The sequence below is a fragment of the Amphiprion ocellaris genome, chromosome 14 (genome assembly GCF_022539595.1).
Source record: "Amphiprion ocellaris isolate individual 3 ecotype Okinawa chromosome 14, ASM2253959v1, whole genome shotgun sequence".
Taxonomy (NCBI): domain Eukaryota; kingdom Metazoa; phylum Chordata; class Actinopteri; family Pomacentridae; genus Amphiprion; species Amphiprion ocellaris.
Window position 1 is genome coordinate 23279930 of NC_072779.1, and position 27148 is coordinate 23307077.

Genomic DNA, 27148 nt, shown 5'->3' on the forward strand with positions numbered 1-27148 from the left:
TCGAAGGAGAGTTGCCTCACTCCTCTGATCAGTATTGCACTGCACCCAGCCTTTTTGCTCATAGCAAGCTCTACATATAAGAACCAAATCTGAACTGCTCTGATCTGCTTCTAAGATCTGCTTGTTAAGAAAACATTAGCTTAAAATTTATACCCAGGAAGTCATTTACCTAAAAACAAAACAAAACAAACAACAACAAAACATGTAACACTTATGTAATTCACTACACTGTCATATTGGATTTCATTTTGTGCCTTTTAGCACATAGAGAAATCATTATCTTCTACGGTATTTGGGTAATTTGAATTAAGCAAGTCTGGTAGCTGTTAGAAGCTGGATCATTAACTTGGTGGTTACAAATGTGATTTGCTGTAAAAAGTTATCAATATGGCAAATTTTGTCTTTCAGTCATAATACAGCAGAACATCAATTCACTTTTTAATCCTTTCCTCGTTAAGCAAAGCTGCTGCCGACACCCTTAAAATGAAACCCGCCAGTTTATTGTGACTCAAAGGAACTGATGAGATTTTTATGAATGATAATGACAGAGAGATTGAGTGATGTAATTTATCAGACTTGTCATCAGACAATTGACGAATCGATGGAAGAAATTATTGACACATTACATAGAGATCCCTTAGGTGCAACACCTATATAATACCAAGGTTTCACTGTCTTTGCAAATGACCACTTCTCCTCCACCATAGGAAAATGCAGTAACTCATGCCAATCTTAATCTTGCCACTTCAGTCAATATCAATCAGCAGGGGCAGGTAAAACTAGTTCCTGAGCAATTTGCGCCAGCACATAGACTGGGTTATTACAGGGGGACTGGCATTTGTGTCTACAAGAATGACATTATTCAGACAAGTAATATTCTATGGTTATTAGTAATATTTGCATTATAGTGTATTTGTTTAATATTTGTATTCTAATGTTTATTGAGATTTATCTGCAGGTTGTTCTTGAGTTTTGGATGGCTTGGGTGCTGCATATGGAACTCTTTTAATACATATAGTCATTATTTTCAGCTTGTCATTAGTGGCAATCAGTCTTCTCTCTACTTGTCAAGAATTTAATCCCATAGGAATGGTAAAACATGTTCCGTAAGCCTTAACGCTGCTTGTAAAACAATGCTACACTCCCCTTCAAAAGTTTTGCAACTTTGAGATCAATTCCTTTATTTTTGCTGTAGACTGAAACATTTGGGTTTGACATCACAAGATGTCACCTTTTATTTCCAGATATTTACATCTGGATCTGATGCACAACTTTGTAGCATTATTTATAACAGAACACCAAATTTTTAGGTGGGCAAAAGTATTGGAACAGATAGACTTAAAATAGATTAAAGTGAATAAGACTTAATGTTTAGTTGCGATAACTGCATCAAGCCTGTGACCCATTGACATCACCAAACTTTTGCATTCTTCTTTTGAGATGCTTTTCCAGGCTTTCAACGCAGCCTCTTTCAGTTGTCGTTGTCATCTAGTTGCAGACCATTTACCATTAAATAACAACATCTCAACATGGGATTATTTAGTCCCCTCACACATTATGTAAAATGGTATCCTCACTCTTCAGAGCTTGCCAGTCAAAATAGCAGTTTGAAGTACCTGTACCAGGTCCAACTAGTCCAAATATTAGTTCCATATCTCGCATTATGACTGATCCACATTGTTGTGCTTGACTTGACTCATGCAAGACTCCCCATTGGGTATTTGTCCGGCAAAGAATTTTAAACACTGTTAGAAGAAGTAATCCTCCTGTGGGAGATACGTTAATGACAAAATGCTATGGAATTGGAAGAACTCGTCAGCAAGGAGTTTGTGCAGACAGAACTTTGTTCATTGTTGAACTTGTCAAAATCACCTAAAATGCTGTTGACATGGTTATAAAATGGCTTGTCACATGCATTTGTTGCAACATCATTGCAAATATGTGCAACAGTATTTTGCCTGTTCAAGAGTCTAATTCTAGCTCTGCAACTCAATGTGTCCATATAACTCCAAAGATATTTGTAAATCAGCAGTACACCTTTTGCACTGGGACCGTTCTTTGTGCACGTTACCACATAATAATACAGCTTGTGATTGGACAGGACAGAGTCAACATGCTCTATCAGCAATCTCATTCACCAAAGCAGTGAAGAGCTGTTTGAATAGTCTGAATTTGATGAATGAAGTAGAGAAAACACTTGAATTGTTGCTTTTATTAGTTTTTGGAAAGTATCTAAAAGAAACAGTGATTTTTTTGATGTATTACCAAGCCCCAGGATGGATTATGCCAACAATGGATGACTCATTGTAACAGCTGAAAGGTGTTTTTGTAAAACTGCTTTGAAAGTAAGTTGCTGCATACATCTGTTTTAGAGATATTATTAAAAGTATTAAGTAAGTGCTGTTGCAATCATTGGCAGCTCATGTGACCCCAGATTGTTAACTCTCTGTTGGGCAAAACATTACCTTCCAGCTGAGTCTCTCTCAAGTCTCTCACATTCGATTTTTTCATCGTAACGTGAGCATGTGTATTCATCCACAGCACTCAAGTCTCAACATTTTTTTTTCTGTTCGTTGCAAGTAGGCACAGCGTTAATATTTAATAATGCTAATTATGAACTGCTAATTCATTGCAGGCCTACTTCTCAATGATTCTTGGTTGACTGCTGGCTGTCCTGACCGGTTGTCTGTCAGTAGAGGGGGATAGCTTTTGTTATCTTCCTGATTGTGGCAGTGACGCAACTGTTTCATGCACTTGATACTTACAAACAGTTGTTTGCACAGATGGTTTTGGGATCAGTAGCTACTTTGAAATAGCTTCAAGTGACTTTTCTAACTTTTCCAAGACAATAATTTGCTTTTTCAGATCTTTGCTGAGCTTCTCAGACTTTCTCACTGCATTATTTTTTTTGTTGTTGAGTCTAATGAGTGTATAAAACAGGTACTATTTAAATTGGCTTAGAGGAGTCACCAGCTGTAGTCAATCATAATCACTCAGGAGAGATGAAGAGGCCATTCACTAAGAAAGATGGATTAACACATCTTTCTGCATCACCAAAACAAATTGCTAGTTCCTTTCTGTTGACTAAAATGTATTCAAATTAATTAATTAGATGCTTGATATCTTAACAAGATCAGACAAATAGCTGTTTCATTTCTTTGTATATGTTACCTTAAGTTCTTACATATTCATCAGAGACAGCACTTAGGAGCTCCAGGAATTTAAGAATCAATCAAATTAAGTCACCTAACACATTTACTCAGGTCTTCTTCACAATATACAAATTAAAAATACAATATATATATATATATATATATATATATATATATATATATATATATATATATATATATATATATATATATATATATATATATATATAATATTTATCTGTCCAACAAATATACATTTTCTGAGTCAGTGTATTGGCCTTATGTCCTGTGTATGTCAAGAGGAGTAAACACTAGGTAAAAACAGGGTTATATATGGATTTTACATTGTCAAAGCATGAAATCCAGCATAAACTAAAAGGGACCCCTAATGTTTGGGTGTTAAAGATGACATACAGGTCCATCACAGCCGACACATATACAATTCATAAGAACTTCTCATGAGAGGACAGTGAATAAATATTTAAATTTTAAGTGATTGCTGTTTCGGTACTTTCTGCATTCAGCTTCTTCTGCTAGACTATGCACATTGATTTGTATGATAAACATTTTGTGGTGGCTCATGCGCTCTTCTATGATTGGACAGGATACTATTTGTGTTGGAAAAATGCTGCCAAAATACTTGCTGTCATTATGAAACAGCTGCTGATCGTATAGGATTTGTTTGATGTCAGAGCCAGAGAAACGGTACTCACCTGAGAATTGGTTCGGACATGATTGTGAAGTCGTTAGCAGCATTTAGAGTGGCTGATCATTAGCTGATCTCAGCAACTACACACCCATTCATTTAAATCTGCGTCAGCGATCGAGCATGCTGTCATCACAAATAACTCCAACAGCAACAGTGTTTCCATTTACTGCCAAGTTTATGCACATTATGGATGAGCAATGGATCAAGTAGAATGCAAACAAAATTTTAAATGGCAGATCCTACATTTAGTAAGGATTTTTTTTTCTTTTTTTAATGTTCTTCAAGTAAGACATTGAAAAGATAAAATAACAAGCAGGCAGAAGATATAGCCAGGCTCCTACACTATAAAGAGACAATTTATGTTCATCAGGACAAAGTGCATTGACTACAATGGCTGGGATTCTGACATTCAACAGTATCAATGAAGTTTCTGGTGGATGATGGTCTTTATACAAAGTTACTACTGCGCCTTAGCTGCACAACTTTCACTTCCATCAAGGCTCAGTTTGAGCTGCCAACAGGGGCATAAATCGAGTACAGGACTTCAGATTTGTACACTGTACAAACTGTACATGTACGAACTGAAAATGAACTATATACACAATATAGTGGTTGTGGAGAAAACAGATTCGCAAACCAACACCTGATGTTTTCATCTGAGGTTCAAATTGACTTACCAAATATTGATTTCCATTAGTGTGGTTTCTCCTCACTTGTACGGTAGTCTGCGCTGACGAAAGTCAGAGTCTGTCCTGCAAATTCAGATCCAAAAGTCGATAAGAAGTACCCATTGTACCAGCCTCATCTCAAACATAGGGGAATGTTGGGTGCTTTGCAGATGTAATAATCTTCCAGGAATGAGCTCAACATGACTCACGCAATCCACACATGAGAAGAATTTTTTGTACACTGCAGCCTACTGTGTGCTAATGCAGGGCAGGTTTTGGCCACTCATGTTTTCACTCAGCTCTTACACAAAACATAAGTGGCAGTTAAGCTGATGTTGATGTTGATGAAGGTCGCTGTCTGAGCAAATCTCTCACAGATGAAGCTGTTTTAGTTTATTCTCTTTTTTAAAAAGGGTGTTAACTGCCCTCATTTCACACTGGCAGCCTTTGCGATAATGTGAATAATGCATCTCCACAACTATTGGATGGACTCTTTTAGTTATTCCCTTTGTTGGCTGAATTGTTCTTATAACTATTATAGTTCAAAAGGCCAAGAGGCATTAGATTATAACGGTGTACACTCAGACATTCAGCAAACTAAGGGCTTTGTAAAACTGGCATCCGTGTCCATGAGAATGCAGAAGGATACCTCCTCCGCAGAGTATATCTGCAATTTATCTCCACACAAATACACTACAGAAAAAAAAGGTAAGTTGTGTCAAGAGAAACAAATGGTGTTCATTCAGCTCAATTTATTAGACTGTGAATCTCCTTTCAGATGTGTAGAGGATTTTTAAAAAAACTTTTAATACATATAGTCATTCACATTCTGCATGTGTGTTAAGTCAAGCTAAGACTAGTTTAGTGACATGTAATCATATAAATAACCTGTTGAATAATTTGCTTGTACAAAGAGACTGCAGTTCTCCAAATTCAACTTGAGTCATTCATGAATGAATTCGAGCATATTTTAGTGGTGAGGAAGTATTTGCACCATTTGTACCACAAAATAAATCTTAAATGAATCCTAAATAAATATATTTAATTAAAATCCCTTCCTGGGATCTTTCTGCATGGAGTTTGCATGTTCTCCGTGTGCATGTGTGGGTTTTCTCCGGGTACTCCGGCTTCCTCCCACAGTCCAAAAATATGCTGAAGGTAATTGATAACTCTAAATTGTCCGTATGTGTGAATTTGTGTGTGATTGTTTGTTTCTATATGTAGCCCTGTGATAGACTGGTCCAGGGTGTCCCCTGCCTTCACCCTAAGTCAGCTGGGATAGACTCCAGCCCCCCCCACAACCCTAATGACGATTAAGCAGTGTATAGATAATGAATGGATGGAGTTATAATGGAGAAAATGTTCTTCAAAATTAAAAGGTCTCGATACTCAGTGCTTCGACTATTACTGTTATTTTATTTAAGGTTGTAACTAATGATTGTTTCCTGATTGGTCAAACACATTGCCCAGAGTGTCATGTCCACACAACTTGTTCAATAGGATGATCACAATCAGGGAAAAAAAAACAAAAATCAAAACAACAACAACAACAACAAAAAAAAAAAACAACAGAAAGATAGCATATTTTCACATTTTACTTTGAAGCAGCTGGTATTGTCATATTTGGTATATTTGCATACAGCTGTATCTTACTGAAATAGTTTCCAATAACTAATCAATTAAAGAACTAGTATGCACTACCAGTCAAATGTTTGGACAGACTTTCTCATACAATGCTTTTTATTTTTTTATTTTTTTATTTTTGTATTGTTTTCTACATTGTAGATTAACACAGACTATTATGAATATTACCACTTTTTTTGTTTACAACATAATTCCATATGTATTCTTTAATAGTTTTGATGTCTTCAGCATTAATCTACAATGTAGAAAATAATTCAATAAAAACCACTGAATGAGAAGGTGTGTCCAAATTTTTGACTTGTAGTGTGTATTAGTCCATATTGTTGGTTGCTTTAACCTATAATCGACCATAATTCTTTACAAGCTCTTCAAAAGCTTTGATTCCACAATCCTTAATCCTCTGGGACACTTAAAGAAACGCTCATGCATTAGGAGGCTGTGAAGATGCAGAGAGATGAACTGCAGTGTAGAAAGTATTACAGAAAATGGACTGAATGAATGCTGGTTATAAAACATGCTCATTTACTCAGATAGAATGTAGATATGGATGATTGGACAGACAGGAACATGTGACTGTAATTGACTCTGTGCCTGCTAGAATTATGAAGCTTCATTTAGTGAAGTAATTAGGATGTATAGGTGCTGATTAAATATAGTGGGGGAAAAAATGCAGTGTGAATAGATGAAGTGATATGAAAAAAATACTCCAGTAAAATTTTCTTAAATGTCTACTAAAATGTATGTGAAAAAATACTTGGCATGTATTTTCTTTTATAAGAAATAAACTGCTGCTGGAGTCGCTGGAGTTCATTCTTGGATCTATCTACAGTATGCATTTACAGTTGAAATGAAAATAAATTAAGATTGGAAATGAATACGTTACACACACTATTTTGAAATGCCTATATCGTTTAAGTTATGTATAAAACAATAGTGTGCGTCTAACTGTATCACTGTCTCTTTATTTGTCAAAGCATATCCATTATTTGGTTGCACAAAATATTACAGCGAGATCACCAGAGGCCCTTCATTATTTACTTCTGAAGAAATAAAATTACCAATCGAATTTGGGTCACACTTCATCTTCCAAATAGTTGCTGGATGTAATAACATACAGTAAGGGGAAATAAGACGCCTTGACAGTTTACTTGATTTAAGTGCTTTATGTGTACACACACAACATGTTCATTAATCTTTAGAATGTGAACCAACACATTCATCCCCTGCCTCTTCTCTCATTTTCTGAAACAGCAACGATTTGTCAAGAAAACCTTTAGTCTTTAACATTTACATTTCTGAGCCTGCTTTTATATTCCATGCAACAAAACTGTATACACTGTGTTGTTATCAAGGTGCAGTGTATGACACACGACATGTATGAGCTGGTTTCCATGGAGTTCAACTGGTATTCACTTGATTAGTTCAGAAAAGGAACAAAAGAAATGAAACGCGTCTATTTATTACGCACCATAAACCACTGTGCAAATATAATTGTGGGACTATTGTGGAAAAAATAGAAATTGCAGTCAAGTTTCTAGCTTAAGGGCAAAGAAAAGGTGTAGGGGAAAAAAAGGCAGCGGTGCAGGATACATGTGCAATAGCGATAATGGACATTGCACTCATACCAGAGCACCATAAATGTGCTGTACTCATGTGCAGTTTAATGTTAATGTCTGGCATGAGGCCTCCACAGCAAAAAAGAGGTCTGAGAGGTCTGGGTTCCAGCAGCTTACAGCGAGGTGAACGGAAGGCTCAAATACTTTGTTGGGCTCGGAATCTTTTGATGCTTTAGCGGTAGAGAAATGTGTGTCATCAGGCTTAGCAGAGTCAACTGCTACTTTCACATGAAATACCATTACGGGGTTAAGAAATAGTAACAGTGTACAAAAATGTGTGCTCACCGGACGTAGCTTTGCATGTGCCGAGACAAATCCAGCATCTTTTGTGTTCATCAATGCAAAACTTTAAAAATGTGAACTATTTAACAGTTGGTTGCCTTGTGTACCTCAGCAAAACTATATTAACTGCTTTTCAAAAGGTCACATATCCATCAATTGTATCCATCTGCATTCAGATAACACTCAGGCGGATTTGATAGATTGATCAGGGGGTTGTTCAAGTAAACTGACTCCCAGCAATAGTTACTAAACAATATGTCTGTGTCAAAATTTGCCAGCAGAGTATCAGTGACACAGCTGATAAAGATACACTATTTAGATGGGGTGAAACATGGCAAAGTGGAACTGTGACCAATCTCATCCTAGTCAGCCCAAGGGCTTCACTTCCTCATCCATTATCCAGCTCAGGATGTCCTCAAAAATGCACATTTTACTGGTGGTGTCATGGCTAGAACCACCTGTTTTAACGGCGTGTCAGTTAGCATGATATGCTTTCTGTAAGCTAATATAATTTTTTTTAATAAAAGATTTTGTATTAAAAAAGAAAAGCAACTTAGAAGACTTTTGGACCGCACTGTGTGACATGTATTTGCTTCTCCGCCAAGGAACGAGCCAGAGTTATGTAGCGATCGTGGTTGGTTTGACTGTCTGCCTGTCTGTTAGCAACATTACTCAAAAATGGACTAATGGATTTACATGAAATTTTCAGGGAAGGTCAGAAATGACACAGAGACCAATTGATTACATTTTGGCAGTTATGCAGTTTATAGTCTGGATCCACGGATTTGTTAAAGACTTCTGTATCATTGTGAGATAGCGGCACGGTGTCACTGTAACTATAACAACAACTATGACACTACACTACTACTGGATGCTGACAATCACATGATTGTGATCCTAATACAAATCGACCACTGCAGACTTGTCGGGACTTATCTGTTGGAAATGATGCAAGGAACAACTGCATTAAATTGTGGGGATGTTTCCGAGTCCCATCAATTCCTGCCACCCACTACATATTTAGGTCACATGATTCGGTATCCATATATAATGTACTCATGCATAATACAAGCCTGTGCTCAGCGCAAGGTAATTTTTTTGTGTGGGTACATCTATATTAAATAGCCACATTCTATGTTGCTGTTATTCCTGATCATCAATACCTGATGAACAAATGCTGACTTTGTAAAACAAAAATGCTGCATTTCTGCAGCCATGGTGGAGCACTGCACTCTCTGAGTGCTTTTCTAGTTTATGTAGTGTTCAGTAAATGACGAAAGTTGTTGGTCAGACATTTGTGCTATAAAAGAAGCCACAATAGATTTTTGATTGTTTTACATGTGATCAGTTCGAATCATCACATGCAGCAGAGATAGACTAAAATAAAATAAATAAATACAGTATTTCATTAATATAAATATCATCAAACTAATATTACTGTTTTCTCACTGTGAAAAAAATAAGACAAATACATAACCATCTCCAAGTTACGAAGAGAAATATATACTAAGGCAGCAATACACAAGTGATTCACATTCTGATTTAGAATCAGCAGTAAATTGAAGCATGTGTCAATTTGTAGCTAAATACACATCCTGCTTTAGTATTTGCTACATTGCCTCCATGAATGAGATATTGCTGAAACCTAAGAGTAACTGGAGGTTTAATTAATTCTAAGCTTTATCCAAATGTACTTTAAGGTACACAAACTGGACAATGTACGGTGACAACAGAAGGTAAACCTGTGACTATAAATTCATGTTACTGGTTGTCAAATGGAAAAGGATTAGGACATCTACATACTAAACATACTGTATGTGTGTATACTCTATTCCTCTACTAGAACTACAATATCCCCTATGTGAATGGCCAGGGCCATATAATACATGCCATGTCGCTTTATCCCCCCATGATCCTTGTCTGACTAGCCTCCCCATAGACTCATGCTTTGTCTAAAATAGCAACGAGACATGATTTAATTTGTGAATTTAGTCTTGACTTTCCACACGCTGAACAATGGGGCAAACCCTGCCTGGTCCTTTGTCAGTTAATAATGGAAAAACATCTAACACTTTGACAACACCCACTGTGATTTTATATTGGGACATTTGCTGATTCACAGCTTGAAAGGCCTAAATTCAAATTAAATTAATAAAAACGGATACCTCAGATAAAAGCAGTCCCAGCTCACAGTCATTACTTGACTCTCAATAGACCAACTCCATGAAATTGCATCTGTCACCAATGACATGAAAAAAATGAAAGTCTCTGCTGTGTTCTCTATTGAGTAACAGTAGACTTCTGCTGTGTGCTCTGTGTCAAAAAAAAAACAAAAAACAAAAACAAAAAAACTAAACAAACAAAAAAAAAAAACATTGCATGAACTGTTAGCATGTTGAGGTGGTAAATGCCCCCGCAAAGAGTTGGTTATGACTATTTAAATGGATGTAAGCTGGATCCCACAAAAACCGTTAAAATGGAGCAAAAGTTAATTCTCTCTTGGGATCTTTAAATGAACAAAACTGAGCAATGTTCAATATTGTTCTTTACTCAACTTTCAGTGTAGAAAAAGCTGGCACCAAAACTAAGAAATAACACAGATGGAATTGTGTAGTAAACAAAAATGTAACACAGTTCGTATTTTGCACAACGATCATCAGTTTTGTTGTTTTTTGTTGCTGGAAAGAGAACTGACGGTTCATCATAATTACTCCACCCAGGAATGCGGCACAGTTATGTGATGAACTGCGTTGGTTTGTCTGTCTGTCTGTTTGTCTGTCTGTTAGCAACATTACTCAAAAATGGATTAACAGATTTACATGGAATTTTCAGGGAAGGTCAGAAATGACACAAGGACCAATTGATTAGATTTTGGCAGTGATGGGGCTTATAGTCTGGTTCCATGGATTTGTTAAAGATTTCTATATCACTGTGAGATAGCGGTGATGCGTCACTGCAACTATGGCAACGAATGAACACTACGTCAGCTGCCTGCTGACAATCACATGATTGCGATCCTACTACAAATTGTCAGACATGCAGACTTATCGGGACTTGAAACGATACAAGGAAAAACTGATTAAATTGTGGGGGTGTTTCCAGATCTGATTAATTCCCGCCGCCCGCTACATATTTAGGTCACGCAATTCGGTATCCGTACATAACGTACACATGCATAATACATACCTGTGCTCAGTGTAAGGTCATTTTGTTTGTGGGTACATCTATATTAAATGGCCACATTCTATGTTGCTGTGATTCCTGATCATTAATGACTAATAAACGCTGCATTTCTAAAGAAAAATGCTGTGTTTCACAATGCCATATGGGGGAATAAACAGCCTTCATGGAGTACTGCGCTCTCTGAGTGCTTTTCCAGTTTAAACTGTGAAGGTCTGCCACTCCAGAAATTTCTTCACATACAGTCTCAGGAACCAATAAATTGTAATGAAAAGCTTCACATGACGACCTTGTGAAGCTGGTTTGGAGAAATTAGAGTGTGCAAACTTAGCAAAGCAAAAGGAGGACACTTTGGTGAAATCTAAAACGTAAATCATATTTTACACACGTTACACAGAAAATAGTCCAGATAGACACCTTTAGGTATGTCCACCATTACATGGACCTAGTTCCTAGATCTAAAACTCAAAATAGTCACAATGGACTATTAATTTTGGGAGTGAGCAGAGTGATTCCATGGTCTCTCTGCCTTTAACTTGAAATGACAATACAAATCTAGAAAGCTTTTTTTTCCCCCCCATTTCTGTTTCGTATGAGTTTAACGAATGAGACATAATATGGCAATCTTTGGGATTTTATTACATTTGTTGTGCCCGGGCATGCCACTTTTTAAATTTATTTTCAGTTTATACATTCAGGGGCCCGCCTGATAACTGCAAATTATGCGATCATGTGTGTCTTATTGATCTTACATAGTGGTTCACAAGAAAATATATTTTACAACCCCTTAGTCTATTCCTCTCTAAATGGACTTGTTCTGAACATTGGGCTAAGCAAAAAGACAGAGACACAAAAAGATTTTTTTTTTTCAAAAACTGTCTTAATTAGCACTTATTATACAAAAGGTTTTCATAAAAATCATTATGCCAGTTTCTCAAGGACTGTATCCTTGTGTGTGAGGTTAACCAAAAATGTATCTGTACTGGATTAGTGGTCGACTGATGTGAGTTTTTCAGGGGCTGATACCAATTATAGAGCGAACTGGGCCTAATTCATTTAACACTGTTAATATCTCTATTGTCTCTGTTTGTTAAGTAGATCTGCAGTCTGTCTCCAGTGCACTTGAATCAATAAATGTTTGAACTAAAGAAACATCTACATGTAATAAAAACCTTACGAACTTCAGGAATAGCTGTAAGCATATTGTGTCATGTTGCTGGTTCCAGTGCACTATGTTGTCCTGCTATTTACAGATTTTTCTTTTTCTTAGCCCATATATCTCAGCTCATTTAATATCACTAAATGTCTCAGTGCAGCGGTTAATTTCAGTAGCAGATGTTTGCTCTACTTTAGCACCTGTTTTGCATAGTTCCCTGTTAATTTTAGATTCAATGTATGGTAAACAGGCTACCTCAGGTCTACTAGCTTACCAGACAGCAATGGCTCTGTGTTTCTACACCTCTCTTCTGCTCAGTGTTTCACATATTTACTTTTTTTTCTTTAGTAATAATGATTTTTGCAATAAATTTAGTTGCAACATTTGAGGAGAGGCTTAGAAAATGATCTACTAGCTACCAATGTCGATTACCTCAAAATTACATTTACTCAGCCCAATTAATTAATGGGCCACCTGGCTAGTATCACTTTTCTATCACTATTCTTGGCTGATATCTCCACAGTCATACCATTATACTCACCAAGCCAGAATCTGTTCATTTTGATGTATTTATTAGTCAGGTTCACTCTAAACACAGTCATCTGTATCAGTAAGATTTAAGGAGATCATTTGTGTTGAGATACTCTACAAACAACACACACACACACACACATACACACTCATAGAGTAAAAAGGAGGGAATTGGGCAAGCAGTTTCCACATATCCCTTGGGGTGTGCAGCTTCAAATATTGTGACACCATGTTTAGATCCCTCATGCATTCAGATGGTAACTTTGGCCTTATCCATGTACAGCTGGAGTGCAAAAAGACACACTGCAGTGTATTATGCATAGTACAAAAAGTGGTTGTACAGGTTTATACCCTTTTAATGTCCTAGTTTCTTGAGTTCTTATCAGAAGTCACAAGACGAACACTTCATATAAGTTTGACATGGTTATGTAGAATAGAATAGCATAGAAAAGAATAGAATGGAGAAAAAAAATAGAATAAAGCTTTGATGATCCTTTACAGAAAATTACTTTGTTACAGTATCATTTTAGCATGGAGACAACCCAAAAACCTGACAGAACACCAACAATAATAGTCATCAGTATGACCATATACACTGTATATAAGTTAGAAAAAAATATAAAAGTTAAAACATGCACAGCATAAGTTAAAATCTAAATGTGAATTAATGTGAATTGAAAAGCTTGACTGCAGTCGGTAGGAAGGTTTTCCTGCTGTGCTCAGATCTGTACTGATGAGTCTGTGGCTGAAGGTGCTCTGCCGAAACACCTCCAGACCGTGCAGTGGGTGAGAAACATTGCTCATAATAGAGTTCAGTTTCCTGAACCTATAGTTGAATATATATATATACATATATTAGGGCTGAGACGTTAACGCGTTAATTTTGATTAATTAATTACAGCGAAAATAACGCGTTAAAATGTAGCAGACGGATGAAAAATGCAGATAAATAGAAATGAAACATTTTTGTGGTTTAAGTTTTTACTCCGTCGAGGATCTGCCTCCTTGGAGGAGGAATAACCTAAACAACAAAAATGCCTCTTTTAATAACTTAATTCTAAACTTTTTGTTTATAAAAAAATTACATCAATAAAAACTGATATTCCTATCAAAAGAACCATCAAAATGACACCATTTATCAGACCCAGAAAAGATGAAAACAGAAGGAATCTCTGGATTTTCAACTTTCTGAAGCTCCTTGAACTACTTATGCTGATTTTATGTGCCATACAGTGGAAAAAACGACTAAATTCAGGCTTTAAGTCATCAAAATCACTTTTTTCTATATGTCCCATTTTACTTTTTTAAAATAAATTTTAAATTATAAACACATGTCTATTCATTGGTTTAACTGTCAACCACAGTTTTATTTGAATTGAAAAACTTCACTTGTGTCAAATATTGCTATTTGACAAAACAGCAATTATTGCGATTAATTAATTGCAGAGCCTCTAATTAATTAGATTTTTAAAAATTAATCGCGTCCCACCACTTTTATATATATATATATATATAAAAATAATTTTTTGTCATCCGAAGGGGGGCTGACAGAAAAAAATTGAGAACCACTGAGTTAAACTAAGATTCGATAAGATAAGCTAAACTAAGACACGATAAGATAAGTTAAACTAGGATACGATAAGCTAAGATAAGCTAAACTAAGGTAAGATAAGCTAAACTAAGATAAGATAAGCTAAACTAAGATAAGCTAGGATATGATAAGCTAAAATGAAATAAACTAAGATAAGCTGACCTAAGATAAGCTAAACTAAGCTAAAGCTAAGTTAATCTAAGCCTTTATTAATCCCACAGTGTGGAAATTTGCATTGTTCCAGCAGCAAAGATCAGATCAGGGCAAACATTGTGGAAATGTCGTACAAAAATTAAAGAAATAACCTAAATAAATCAAGACATACTTTATTGCACATGCCAGTGGCATTGCATAGATTCTTTCATAAATGGAAATATTGACATAAGCATTAAATTAGTATCTATATCACACAGATTTTATTCAAGTAGAAAATATACCTGTATATTATTCAAGTAGAAAGTATACCTGTATGTATACAAAATAATATAAACACAGAATATGCATCATATTTAACAGAATAAACACCTGGACTAACCACAGCATAAAACAAATTCAGCATTATGAAAAGTTATTATCTGTGAAGCCTCATAAAAGCAACAAACTGTCAAAATTTCCCCTTAAAAATATTTAAAACTTGACGATTTAAACACAAAATATAAATTACAATTCTTGTAATATTTACAAGCGGCAGCACCTGAAAGCAATTTAAATTCAGCTCATTTTTCTTCAAAAACATGAAAATCCTAAAATTAAAAGTATCATCCACATGTGCAGAAACATGATTGATGTTTTTTTTATTTGATGTGGGGGGTTTTTTGATAGAGGGGGGAAAGGGGGCAAATAGAGAGGGTATAGGGATCGACCAATATGGGTTTTTTAGGGATTTTTTTCAGATTTAAATCATAACTGGACTATAGTGTAACTAATAGTAAATGACCCTTGTTAGGAAGGATTATTGTTATTTAAATTATAAATACTATATATAATAAGATGGGGGAGGCAGAAGGAGCTACACTGAGCTATCATTAGCCTCCTCCACGTTCCTATTGCTCCTCCTGAACCAGCTCCAAAAGCTCTTTTTCTTCTTCTTCCTCTTCACTGCTGGTTCTTCTACCTCCTCCATCAACTCTTCATTCGTAATTTCATTATTTCTGAAGCGCTCAAAGACACTCCCTTTCTTTGTCCTTTTGAGACAATACGACACCAGCGCCTTATTGTTAGCTTGCACCAGTTTGACCATCTGCTGCAGGTCGTTGTTGACGGCATCCGTCTGTTTTTGTTGCTCCTGCAGCTCATTATTGTTAGCTTGCAGCAGTTGGACTTCCTCCTGCAGGTTTTTGTTGAGGGCGTCCCTCCTTTTTTGTAGCTCCTGCAGCTCCTTATTTTTAGCTTGCAGCAGTCGGACTTCCTCCTGCAGGTCGTTGTTGATGGCGTCCGTCTTTTTTTTGTTGCTCCTGCAGCTCCTTATTGTTAGCTTGAAGCAGTCGGACTTCCTCCTGCAGGTTGTTGTTGACGGCATCTGTCTTTTTTTGTTGCTCCTGCAGCTCCTTATTGTTAGCTTGCAGCAGTCGGACTTCTTCCTGCAGGTCGTTGTTGACGGCGTCCGTCTTTTTTTGTTGCTCCTGCAGCTCCTTATTGTTAGCTTGCAGCAGTCGGACTTCCTCCTGCAGGTCGTTGTTGACGGCGTCCGTCTTTTTTTGTTGCTCCTGCAGCTCCTTATTGTTAGCTTGCAGCAATCGGATTTCCTCCTGCAGGTTGCTTTCAGTCTCTTTCAGTCGCTTCAGAATCTTTTGCGTTTCTTTTTCTTTGTCAGCGACGACCTTCCTGAGCTGCTCCACCGTTTGACGCTCGGCCGTCCAGCTTCGTTCTTTCTGCTGGATCTCATTGTTGGCCTGCAGCAGCTGATTCTTGACACGGAAGAGCGTCTCTGAGAGACTCTTGTTGATGCCTCCAAGAACTTCCTGCTGCCTGACGTACATCTGTTGTGCCAGGAAGTAGAGGCTGTAGACCGTTTGCTGATGCATCCGGGATCCTACGCTCCTGATCTGGAGGAGGTTCTCCTCATACCAGTTTCTCAGCTGCGTCTTGTCTGCCTGGAGCGTTTGTGATCTTGTCCTCCATCTTTCTGATGCGTTCTTGCAGAGGGTTGATGTTCTCCTTCTGCATCTGTCGCATCTTCTCCTCCAGCTCTCTGTTCTTTGCTGCCATTTCGCTGTTGTCTGACAGCAGTCTGGCATTTAACCCTTGCAGGACTTGGACCTGCTCCTTCAGAGCCTCCTGATCTTCTCCGGCTCCCTCTTTCTGGAGGTTTGTGTAAATCTGCAGCATCGCAAAGAGGCCTTCGACTTTCTTGAGCTGCTCGTGAACGTTGTCCCAATCCATGGCCGGTGAAGAGGCCATTATTGTGCAAAGTGATGTGGTGATTATAGAAATAGACACGTGGTAAAAAGCACCGGGCTGTGGTTATAGGTTGTCTGTAGATGTCGGTCGTCGCTTGTCGTTTGTTGTTGGTCGTTCAAAACAAACCAGCTGCTTCTCTGACTGTTGCCACTTTTTCCATGATCTTAGACAGAAATGGAAGTTTGGAAATAGGCCTGTAGTTTAGAGGTAGTGAGGGGTCTAGATTCGGCTTTTTAAGTACTGGTTCAACAACCGCATGTTTAAAAAAGCTGGGAGCCACACCAGTTGAGAGTGAAACACTTATCAATTTCACAATTGTGGGGCCAATAATGTTAAAAACAGTATTAAACAACTTTGTAGGGAGAACATCAGCAAGAGATGAGGAGGGTTTCATTTTCTGTAGCAAAGCAGTGATATCCTGTAGGGTCACAGGGCTAACGGATGACCACTTACAAGACAAAGATATACCAAAGTCAGAATTTAAAGAGGACAGTGGAAAAATATTCTCTCTAATGTTCCTGACCTTGTCAACAAAAAATTGAAGGAATTCATTACTGTCTGCTTGACAATACACAGGAAGTTTAGGAACAACAGGTGAAACAAGTGAGGTAATCGTGTCAAATAGGACTCTAGGGTTTTTCTTATTTGAAGAGATAATTTGTGCGAAATACCGGGTCCTGGCCGTTCTCAACATTTCATTTAAAGAGGCTCTGAGTTCCTTTAGGTGGAGTCTGTGGACCTCAAGCTGTGTTGACTTCCACAGCCGTTCAGCATGTCGACAGTTTCTCCTAAAAGAGCGGATGGAGTCATTTACCCAAGGTTGAGGTGCATTTACTGGTGCAAAGCTGGATTTCACTGGTGCCACTCTGTCTAAAATGGCTGTACAGTGACTATTGAAAGTTTGGGTAAAAACGTCAGGGTTGTTAATTTCCATCAGTACCTGTGGAGCAAACAAGGCTGAGAAGCCATCTGCAACTTCCTGATTAATAATCCTCCTTTGAGTTTTCAGTTTCACAGGGGGAGAAACTGCAGGGAAATCAATGTTAAAAAGCACACAGCTATGGTCACTGATGTGAAAGTCCTTCACACACACGTTCCCAACATTTAGGCCAAGTGAGAAGACTAGGTCCAAGGTATGACCCTTAACATGTGTGGGTCCAGAGACATGCTGAGTAAAGTTCAAAGAGTCGGTGATGGATAAAAAGTCAGCAGTGGAGTTACATGTGACATCATCAATATGAATGTTAAAATCTCCAATGATTAAAACCCTCTCCAGTTTAATAATTGATGATAAGAAGTCTGTAAAATCAGTAAAAAAGGCACCCACAGGGCCAGGAGGGCGATAAACTAAAACACAATAAAATGTGTTAAAAGATCCGACTTTTATCATCTGACACTCAAAGGAAGAGAAAGGTTCAGAGTTTACCAGCCTGCTTAAGAGGCTGTCATGGTACACAACGGCAAGACCTCCACCACGGCGCGCCGTCCGAGGCGTCCCGATAACGGAGCAGCCAGGTGGACAGAGCTCCTTTAAATGGAAAAACTCCTTTTCCCTCTGCCACGTTTCCACCAGGAACATAAAATCCATGCGTTCACTCACAAAAAGTTCATTAAGAGTGAGGGATTTGTTAGAGATGGAGCGAGCGTTCAGTAATGCCATCCGAATCTCCGATGACAGATCAGCTGATTCCGCCGCTGGACGGAGTGGCACTGACAGCAAACACCTGTTGCGGTCACGTGGTTTCCAGCTGAGCCGAGTACTCAGTCTCTGGGGAGGTCTGTTTGTGATAACAGCTTGAATAGGATGATGTGGTGGTGGAGGAGATGCTGAAAAAGGCCAGCAAGGGGGGCTAGCGCTAGCAGTAACAGACTGGGATGGAGCTGAAGACGGGGGCTCGGGGGAGGGTGTGTGATGAGTGAGTAGTCAGTCCTGTGGAAGTGATTGAACAGCGTGTTGGATGTTGCCCGTTAGCACTGAGCTACCTAGCTTGTTTGGAAGTGTTCCATCTGAGCGGTAGAATGACGGGCGGTTCCAGAAGAGGTTGAAGTTGTCGATGAAGCCCATGTTGTGTGTTCTGCAAGCCGAGAGGAGCCAGCTGTTCAGACTAAGGATCCTACTAAAGAGTCCGCATCCACGGTTGAACGGAGGAATTGGTCCACTGATGCGGAGCTGGTGTAAACTGTGGCATGGAGCGACGGCGAGCTCCGGGAAGAGTTGAATGTTTAAAAATGTTTTTGGAAGGTAGGGACAGTGACGGTGGAGTTTGGGATCCATTTGCCAGGAGAGGAAAGTCGTTGAGGTCGAGGATGTTGTACTTATTGTCCAGCTGGATGCTCTGCAGCGGCACTTGAGGGGGCTGTTTTGCTCTCCGGTGACGGGGAGCGACCAGGGTCCAGGACGCAGGCTCGCATGGAGTGGAGGTGGCGAGAGTCTTCGGTTTGGCTCCCTGCCGAGCCCAGGTGGCGTCCAGTTCGGCGATCGGCGAAGGGACGGCGGCTGCCAGATCGGGTGAGGAGACATCAGACGCCGGTAGGGAGGCAGCCACAGCTGGAGCGGCCTCGATGACGGGGCTGGTGGACGATGCGAACTCCGGTTGAGTCGAACGGAGAACGATGGTGTCCATTTGGAGTTCGGCTTCACGGATCTGGTGGAGTGTGGATATACGTTGTTCCAATTCTGCGAGGAGGGAGCAGCTAACGCAGCGGGAAGGAGAGGTGAGTGGCGCCATGACACGTTGCTAGGAAACCAGGAACAAACACAGAGTTTTAAACAGGTGTGTTTTCGGTCGCTGCCTCTGAAACTCTGATTCAACAACTAGTCTTATTGACTCCAAAAGTCTTTGTTTTTTAAAGTCCAGTTTATTAACCCTCGTGTCGTCCTGCGGGTAAAAAAATGACCTGTTTTAAAGTTTCAAAATGTGGGGAATAAAAAAAAATAAAAAATTCACAGTGAAACTTCTGATGTCCACATTTTTAACATTTTTGGGAATCTTTGAACATTTTTTGGTGGAAATAAAGAAAAGTTAAAAATGTTTCTTAAGAACATTACCAAAATTCAACCAAAATCCAGCGAATTTCAGTGAACGTTCTTAAATAAAATATCTGAAGTTTTACTTATATTTATGTAATCATTTTAGATATTTTTACTCATTTTTTGGAAGATTTTTACTCATTTTTTTGAAAATATTTACAAGATTTTTATCATATATGTTTCCAAAAATAAGAATAAATTATCACCAAGAAAAATTTGAAAAAATGTCTTAAGCTAAAAAGAAGACTTTTTAACCAATACACATTTTTGTTAAAATACTTTACGCTGGGTTGTATTACATAAAAAATCTTGCAACTCAGAAAGATTACACACTTTCATTTCATCAGTTTCACTATGTCTGATAGATACAATTAGCAGGGTTGAATAATTTGTATCAACTGTAGCTTCCACTGCAAGTTCAAATAAAGGAGCGCACCGTGTAGTCTTCTCAGCACTCACCACACTTTGCCAACATGGATTCAGACCATGGGGAGTCTCTTTATGCCCAGTGCTTTACACATTTGCACGAGCTGGGTTCTTTGATTCATATGAACATCTGAAGGCAACAGTTTGAGAGAAACATATGGCATTTCCAGAACAGACTGCCAGTACATCACAATGTATTAGAGGGCAAGAGTAATTCAATTCAATAATAAAATGCCCTAAATGGACTACAGGGTTAGCCTCTTTGGTTCTGTCAAGTGCAATGATGTGGCTCTGTGTTTTTTTTTTCCTGATTAGGATCCAAACCTTTCTGTGCCATAAAGAGAAGTAGAAAAGGGAATGCATTTGTCCTTTCAGTTCAATTCACACTGGTCTAATAAGCTTCAGGCCTCATTATAGAGTAGAGCGGAACTTCTGCTCTTCTCGCAAAGTGCAACTAATGAGGCATTTGAAATATCCCACAACATTAGGATAACTGAAATTGGAGAGTAAGCCTTATGAGCTTTACTTGTGTAAAGGGCTTCTTCTTTCCTGAGCCTGGTGGATATTTCAACTTCTCACCTACCAAGCTGGATGGCCATTTGGTCTGAGCTGCGCTGTTTTCATTTTCCTCAACAAAAGTGGGAGATGCTGCGGGGAGACACGGTCCTGCTCCATGCCCTGGTGGTTTACAGGTGCATGTCAGCAGATGGACGGTGGTCGGTCAGCCTTTTTCACATTAAGAACGCATGCGGAGATATTAAACTGGCTTCTCTGGCTTTCGTTCAGATCCATTCTTTGATGTTTTATGTTCAACATCACTGTGTGAACTATTAATTATTTGCTCTGAGACATTTTTATATCCCATATTGCAGTTTGTGCTACCCTGAGGCCTAATTTAGGAGATGTAGGCATCCTAATTACTTCACCTGATTTTACTGAGATGTTTTCATTAGATGAAAGAGCATCAAAACTGAACAATGATTCATTCATCTGAAGGGTAGCCAGTCTGTTTAGTCTTTAAAGTATGGCTTGTTTGAGCTGATGGGCCCCATTGCTAAGGAGATTATCTCCTGTTTTTGAGGCGTGAAGCAGCTTATCCACACACCTCTCTGGACAGGGAGCCAGTCCATTGCAGGGGCTCAGCTCACATTTATCCTTTAAACTGAAACTCCCAAGCACAGGAGCACTGGTTTCTTTTTCAGATTCTTCAGTTTGATTGACTTCAAAGAATCCTCACATCAGGACTGACACTGATCAGGTGTTGATCCCACACTAAGAAATTATCTGCTTGGTACACAAAGCCCTATCCCAATTCTTGCTGTTGTTGGTATAAAACTGTGACACTGCTTCGTGTCTAGATTAGATCTTTTGAGGTTTACTTAATGGTATCAGACCCTGTGTCCTAGAAATGATGTTCAACACAACTAAATTGCTTTCTCGTCTACAGTATGTATAGATATAGAATAACTTTAAAGCAGGGACCGGTGTTTGTATGTGATTCTTTATTTGTTTAGATATAGCAATCCTGTTTTTGTTTTGTGTCACTTGTAATTTTGGAAGTGTTTGGATTGATACGAAAATTATTATTATTTTGTTTTTACTCCAAAGTACGGACTCCCAAGAATGCATCTCGGTTAATATGCAATTGGAACACGAGCATACTTCATGACGTCACCACCTCAGCTCATCTGCTCCGTTTTTTTTTACCGTGAAAAACAACGAAATGGAACCAGATATAATAACACAGCCCTACATGTTCACATTTTATTATAAAAACAGTTACTGTGTATATATATTCAGGTTTGTAAGATCGTTATAAATCTTTTTTTTTAACGTTTTAGAGCCACTGATTTATTGACAGCTGTAGTTTGTGATGCAATTGAACTGAAATGTCTTATTCTCAGTTCTATCAGTAGATCCACAAAAACTTTTCAGAAACTGATTAATGAAAAAATATTAAACTTTCACAAGGACACCTCGTAAACAGGGATGGATGGCTTACAGTTTTATTATTAACATTACTAAAATACATTAGTCTACATTCTACATACATACCTGATGTTTGTCCTCCAGCATCCAGAGGTTTATAGTCTGACAGATACACAAACATCACTACACTTTAATGTGATCATCAGGACTTCTGTATGCACTAAACACCATCAGTAAATAATGAGAGAATATTTCATTTCAACTACTTTACTCAGAACCTGAATACAGGTGAGCTCTAACAGGTGAGCTCTTCCTCTGCCTGTCAGGTAATAAAACAGAAACTTTTTCAACCATCAACGGTGTCTGATCAAACAGGTCTGATGTTGCAGGAAAATTGAATTCTGGCTTCAACAATTCAATCCATTGTTTGAACACAACTGAATAATGTTTAATTGCAAAATGCTTAAATACATTTAAGCATGTTATATCCTTCAATTTCCATGAACAGCATCCTGCTGGTCCAGATGCTGAAGATGGAGCTACTGATGTTCTGTCTGTGGAGTCTCCCAGCAGTCAGTGAGGATCTGGGTTTCTTCAGATGTCCCTGGAATAAAATATTGCTTAAATGTTATTTTTAATGCACAGTAACAGTCATAAGAATAGAACAAAGTTGTACTACAGGTTATGAAGACAAGACAATAATTCAGAAGTACATGGTGAGCAATCGAATAAAACATAAACAATATAAAGTCATGAGCATTAACTTCTTTCAAACCCATTTTCTCTGAACAATAAAAAAATACACCGTGAGGCCGAAGTGTGGCCGTTAGATAAACGTAAAACTATATGTATCCCCGTTTAACTGCTATAGAACCGTCAGAGCCAGTGACAGATTTCAAAAAGTCTTGCCGACATCAGGCTGCTCTCAACGGCTACAGTGAGAGCTGACCATCCGTTCACAGCTGTCTAACCTGGACGCTCACATCTCCAAAACCGTTGGAGCAAATTTTTAATCAGGCTTTATCTTTATAAATTGACCACATATTTGATGTTTACACAACTACTTCCTCGCCTGAAATAATCTGAAAACTACATTTTGTGTCATAATAACGGTAGTATTCCAAAAAAAACAAAAAAAAACTTGTGTTACCTCTGAAAGTTTCCTCCTCGGCCTTTCCCACTGGTCGGCTCGAAATGCATTATGGGTTATTTGACTGCCCCAAGTCCACACAAGTCTAGTCTGATGCAGTCTCGACAATGTGGGCGGAGTGAGAACACATCTGGGTATTTCTTCCGTTCTTGGCCAGATGCGTACTTTGATTTGGGACAGTACTTGGTCTCCGACCGATGACGTTTCACGAGTATGCAAGAACGCAAGTATGGAAAAGTACACATATTGAAAAACGGCCCAGGTCTCAGCTCACCCTGATCATCAGGTAGACCAGCTGCACCTATGAAGTAGAGCTCAGATGTGGGCTGTTGGTGATCAGCCTGGCTGGGAGACTATACAAGAGAGGGTGTTTGACAACGCTTCTTTCAGGTGGGGAGACTGGTTCAGAAGATCTGACTGAGAGAATCGAGTTATTCTACATGAGTGACTCCCATTTTTACTTTTAACCTCATTTTGAGTGTGCAGTTTTTATAGTTTCCCCATTTACGACCTTAAACATCTTGTGTTCTGGGAGGAGGAAATGCAACACTAGAGATGAGCAGATGTTTTTAAAGGCTCAAGTTCTGTGGGAATGTCTGGCCAGTGGAGAACATTCACTTCTCTCTCAACAATTAAAAGCTTCAACGATGGCTCTGAGGTGCCTCTGAGCAAGATCCTTAACCCTCCTATTATCCTTGGGGTCAATTTGACCCCACATTGCCCCCATTCAGTGTTGATCATTCAAAAAATACTAGTTGACTTTGATATTTCTCGTGGTGTGGGCATGTGGGAAACAACTTGAATCCTGCCAAAATGAAGAAGCCATTGTAGACTTGCAAATTGATCATGTCCAAGTCTTTCCAACTACACATGCCTCCCTTCTAAAATGATCATCTCAAGTACAATATTTTCAATTGATGGTTATATGAAGAGCTCGAATAATGGCTTTATCTCTTCAACATGTCTGTGTCTGGTTTGACACACTCTTAGCAGCACATCTACCTTGTTGTTGAAGTGGGTAGAGGGACCATAATTTTCCACTTTTGATGCTAACATGAAATGAGGGAGGGGGAAACGATATTCTCACGAGAACTTTCTCGCTCCATGGGCCTGAAGGTGTATGTGTGATCTACTGTACTCACACCTGCCGAAGTAGAACTGATATTTCCTGCACTGTGTGAGGGCAGGGTGCTCCCACAAGGACATTGGTAGTTCATGCAAAATAAGGGAGGAGCAAAAATAGAAAAGCTTGCATGGTAGCCCTCTATCCAATTCACTTCTCATTGTTCTCTGTGTATACTGCAGTCTGCATGCTCTCTCACTTGACAATTTCCTGTGGGAAAAGGTTTACTGTCAATGATGTTTTGGAACAGCTCTTTGACAATGAAAGTGGGATAGAGGAGAAGGAAACTGAGGATTGTGTTGAGGAGGACTCATCTGATGAGACTGAGTGTTGACCCTCATGATGTCTCTCAATCACCAGCAGACATGATCCCTTCCAAAAATGGAACGATAATATGGCCCCTTTTCCCCACTTCAACAGCAGGGTAGGCTGAACACTAATGTTATCAAAATAGTTCCAGGCCCCACCAGATATGCAGTCAGCCGTGTTGAAGACATCAAGTCATTAGAGCTCTTCATAACACCATCGATTGAAAATGTTGTACTTGAGATGACAAATTTAAAGAGGGAACATGTATGGGGACAGTTGGAAAGACTTTATTGTAGTTGTCTACAACTACAATAAAGTCAAAATGAGCAAGTCAGCCTACACTGACTTGCTCATTTTGGCAAGAGTTTTCAAATCAAAAGGTGAGCAACAGCAAGCCTTTGGAATGCTGAGACTACAAGGGCAATATTTCCAGCCACCATGTCTCTGAACACATTCCAAGTTTTGTCCCGTGTCATTCAAGATACAATACCTCTCAAACTGAGTCTGAGCTGATGGTGGCACTACAGGAAAAATAATATTACCACCAAAACCAATAGGGTTCATACTGAAGTGGTCATTAATGCTGTCGGTAAATTTGAGAAGATTTGTATGAACTTTCCAAGATAGATTAATTCTAATTCAAAAGTTTGGTCTGATGGTGGTGCTAGAATACAGGTCAACTCACTGATAGGTTTCATTATCAAGGGGTTATTTATGTATTCAACAAACAAAGTGCCTGACACAAAAACTTGGTCAACAATTTTATGTAAATTACTTTCTGGAGGCAAATATCCCTGGGGTCAGATTGACCCTTAGGGTAAAATGTGTTAGTAATATTTGAGGATAATAGGAGGGTTAAGTCAGGAAGGAGATATTTGGAACATTAACATTTTTATCTACTAATTAGGGAGGTAAGGAAGGAAAAATGATTCAGCCATTTGTGGTTTAAGTGCTACCATCTTTTTAAAAAAATGGAAACAGTGACGATCCGGTGTACCTTAACCTCTATAACAGTGAAACAGAGTATGTAGTGTGAAGAGTTTTAGCCTGTTTTTTTTTTTTTTGTTGAAATGCTCACTGAAGTGGTGCAGACACTTCCTCCAGGTGCACCTTTGACCTAATCCCAACCTCCCTCTTATTTATTTATTTATTTATTGATTTCTTTTTAATTTAGTACTTGAAGGGGTCCTCACAACTTTTATTCACTTGATGCAATTAGGTGTACAGCACAGTATTTAAGACTGTTTGTGAAGCCTCTTTTAAAGAGCAACTTTGATCCCTCGATACCTGGTCACTAAAGACTAATCTTCAATCCTCCTTTTTTTAAAGTAATTAAAATTAAAATTATAGTCAACCCAGTGTACAATCTTTTTTTTTTTTTTTTTAAACTCAATAAATTGGAAATGTCTGTTTTACAAGCTCATCGTAGCTCGGAGACAGCCCTAGTAACAGTAATTATTGATGAAAGGATAGGCATAGATCACAGTAAACCTTTCATTTTGCTACTACTTGATTTTAGCACTGTGTTACATAATACAAAATTCTTTAAAAGAGACGGAGGGATCACATAAGGCGAGGGAACACGTTTAACTGGTTTTCCTTCCATCTATCCAGTAGAGAGTTATCCTCTGCAATTAAAAATACCTTCCCCAAAACCTCAAACAATCTATGGGTTTCCCAAGGGTTGATTTTAGGGTCACTTATTTGTAAATCCCTATTCTAGTATGTTGGGAATTCATTATAAATGGTGTCAAAGACCAGCTCCTCCTTGTGTTTTCACTCATTGATCTCCTCTGGCCAAAATGTGTACGGTGCTGTGAAAAAAATATTGTCCTGATGTCTTCTATTTTTGCGTATTTCTTACATTTAAATGTTCAGGATCATGAAACTATGTATGTATACTACCATTGAAAAGTTTGGGGTCACTTAAGAATGTCCTTATTTTTGAAAGAAAATATCTTTTTTTTTTCCTCAATGAAGATAACATTAAATGAATCAGAAATAGTCTAGACATTGTTTGTATCGTAAATGACTATTCTAGCTGGAAACTACTTATTTTTAAAGGAATATCTACATAGAGGTACAGAGGAACATTTCCAGCAACCATCACTCCTGTGTTCTAATGCTACATTGTGTTAACTAATGGTGCTGAAAGGCTAATTGATGATTAGAAAACCCTTGTGGGATTATGTTAGCACATGAATAAAAGTATAAGTTTTCATGGAAAACATTGAATTGCCTGGGTGACCAC

The 27148-nt window shown here is 38.4% G+C and overlaps 2 protein-coding genes across 3 annotated transcripts in view; one reads left to right on the top strand and one right to left on the bottom strand.

Moving 5' to 3' along the window:
- opcml (opioid binding protein/cell adhesion molecule-like) overlaps positions 1-27148 on the top strand; it is a 382017-nt gene that overhangs the window by 268552 nt on the left and 86317 nt on the right. The gene's annotated exons all lie outside the window — the stretch shown is intronic.
- On the bottom strand, positions 14859-16782 carry LOC129350519 (golgin subfamily A member 6-like protein 22). Its single transcript, XM_055017304.1, has one exon. It carries the CDS (start codon positions 16764-16766, stop codon positions 15915-15917), a length of 852 nt encoding a protein of 283 aa, XP_054873279.1. The 5' UTR covers positions 16767-16782; the 3' UTR covers positions 14859-15914.

Coding starts and splice junctions, on each gene's coding strand:
- LOC129350519 (XM_055017304.1), bottom strand. CDS start 16,766: ATGCCAGACTGCTGTCAGACAACAGCGAAATGGCAGCAAAGAACAGAG.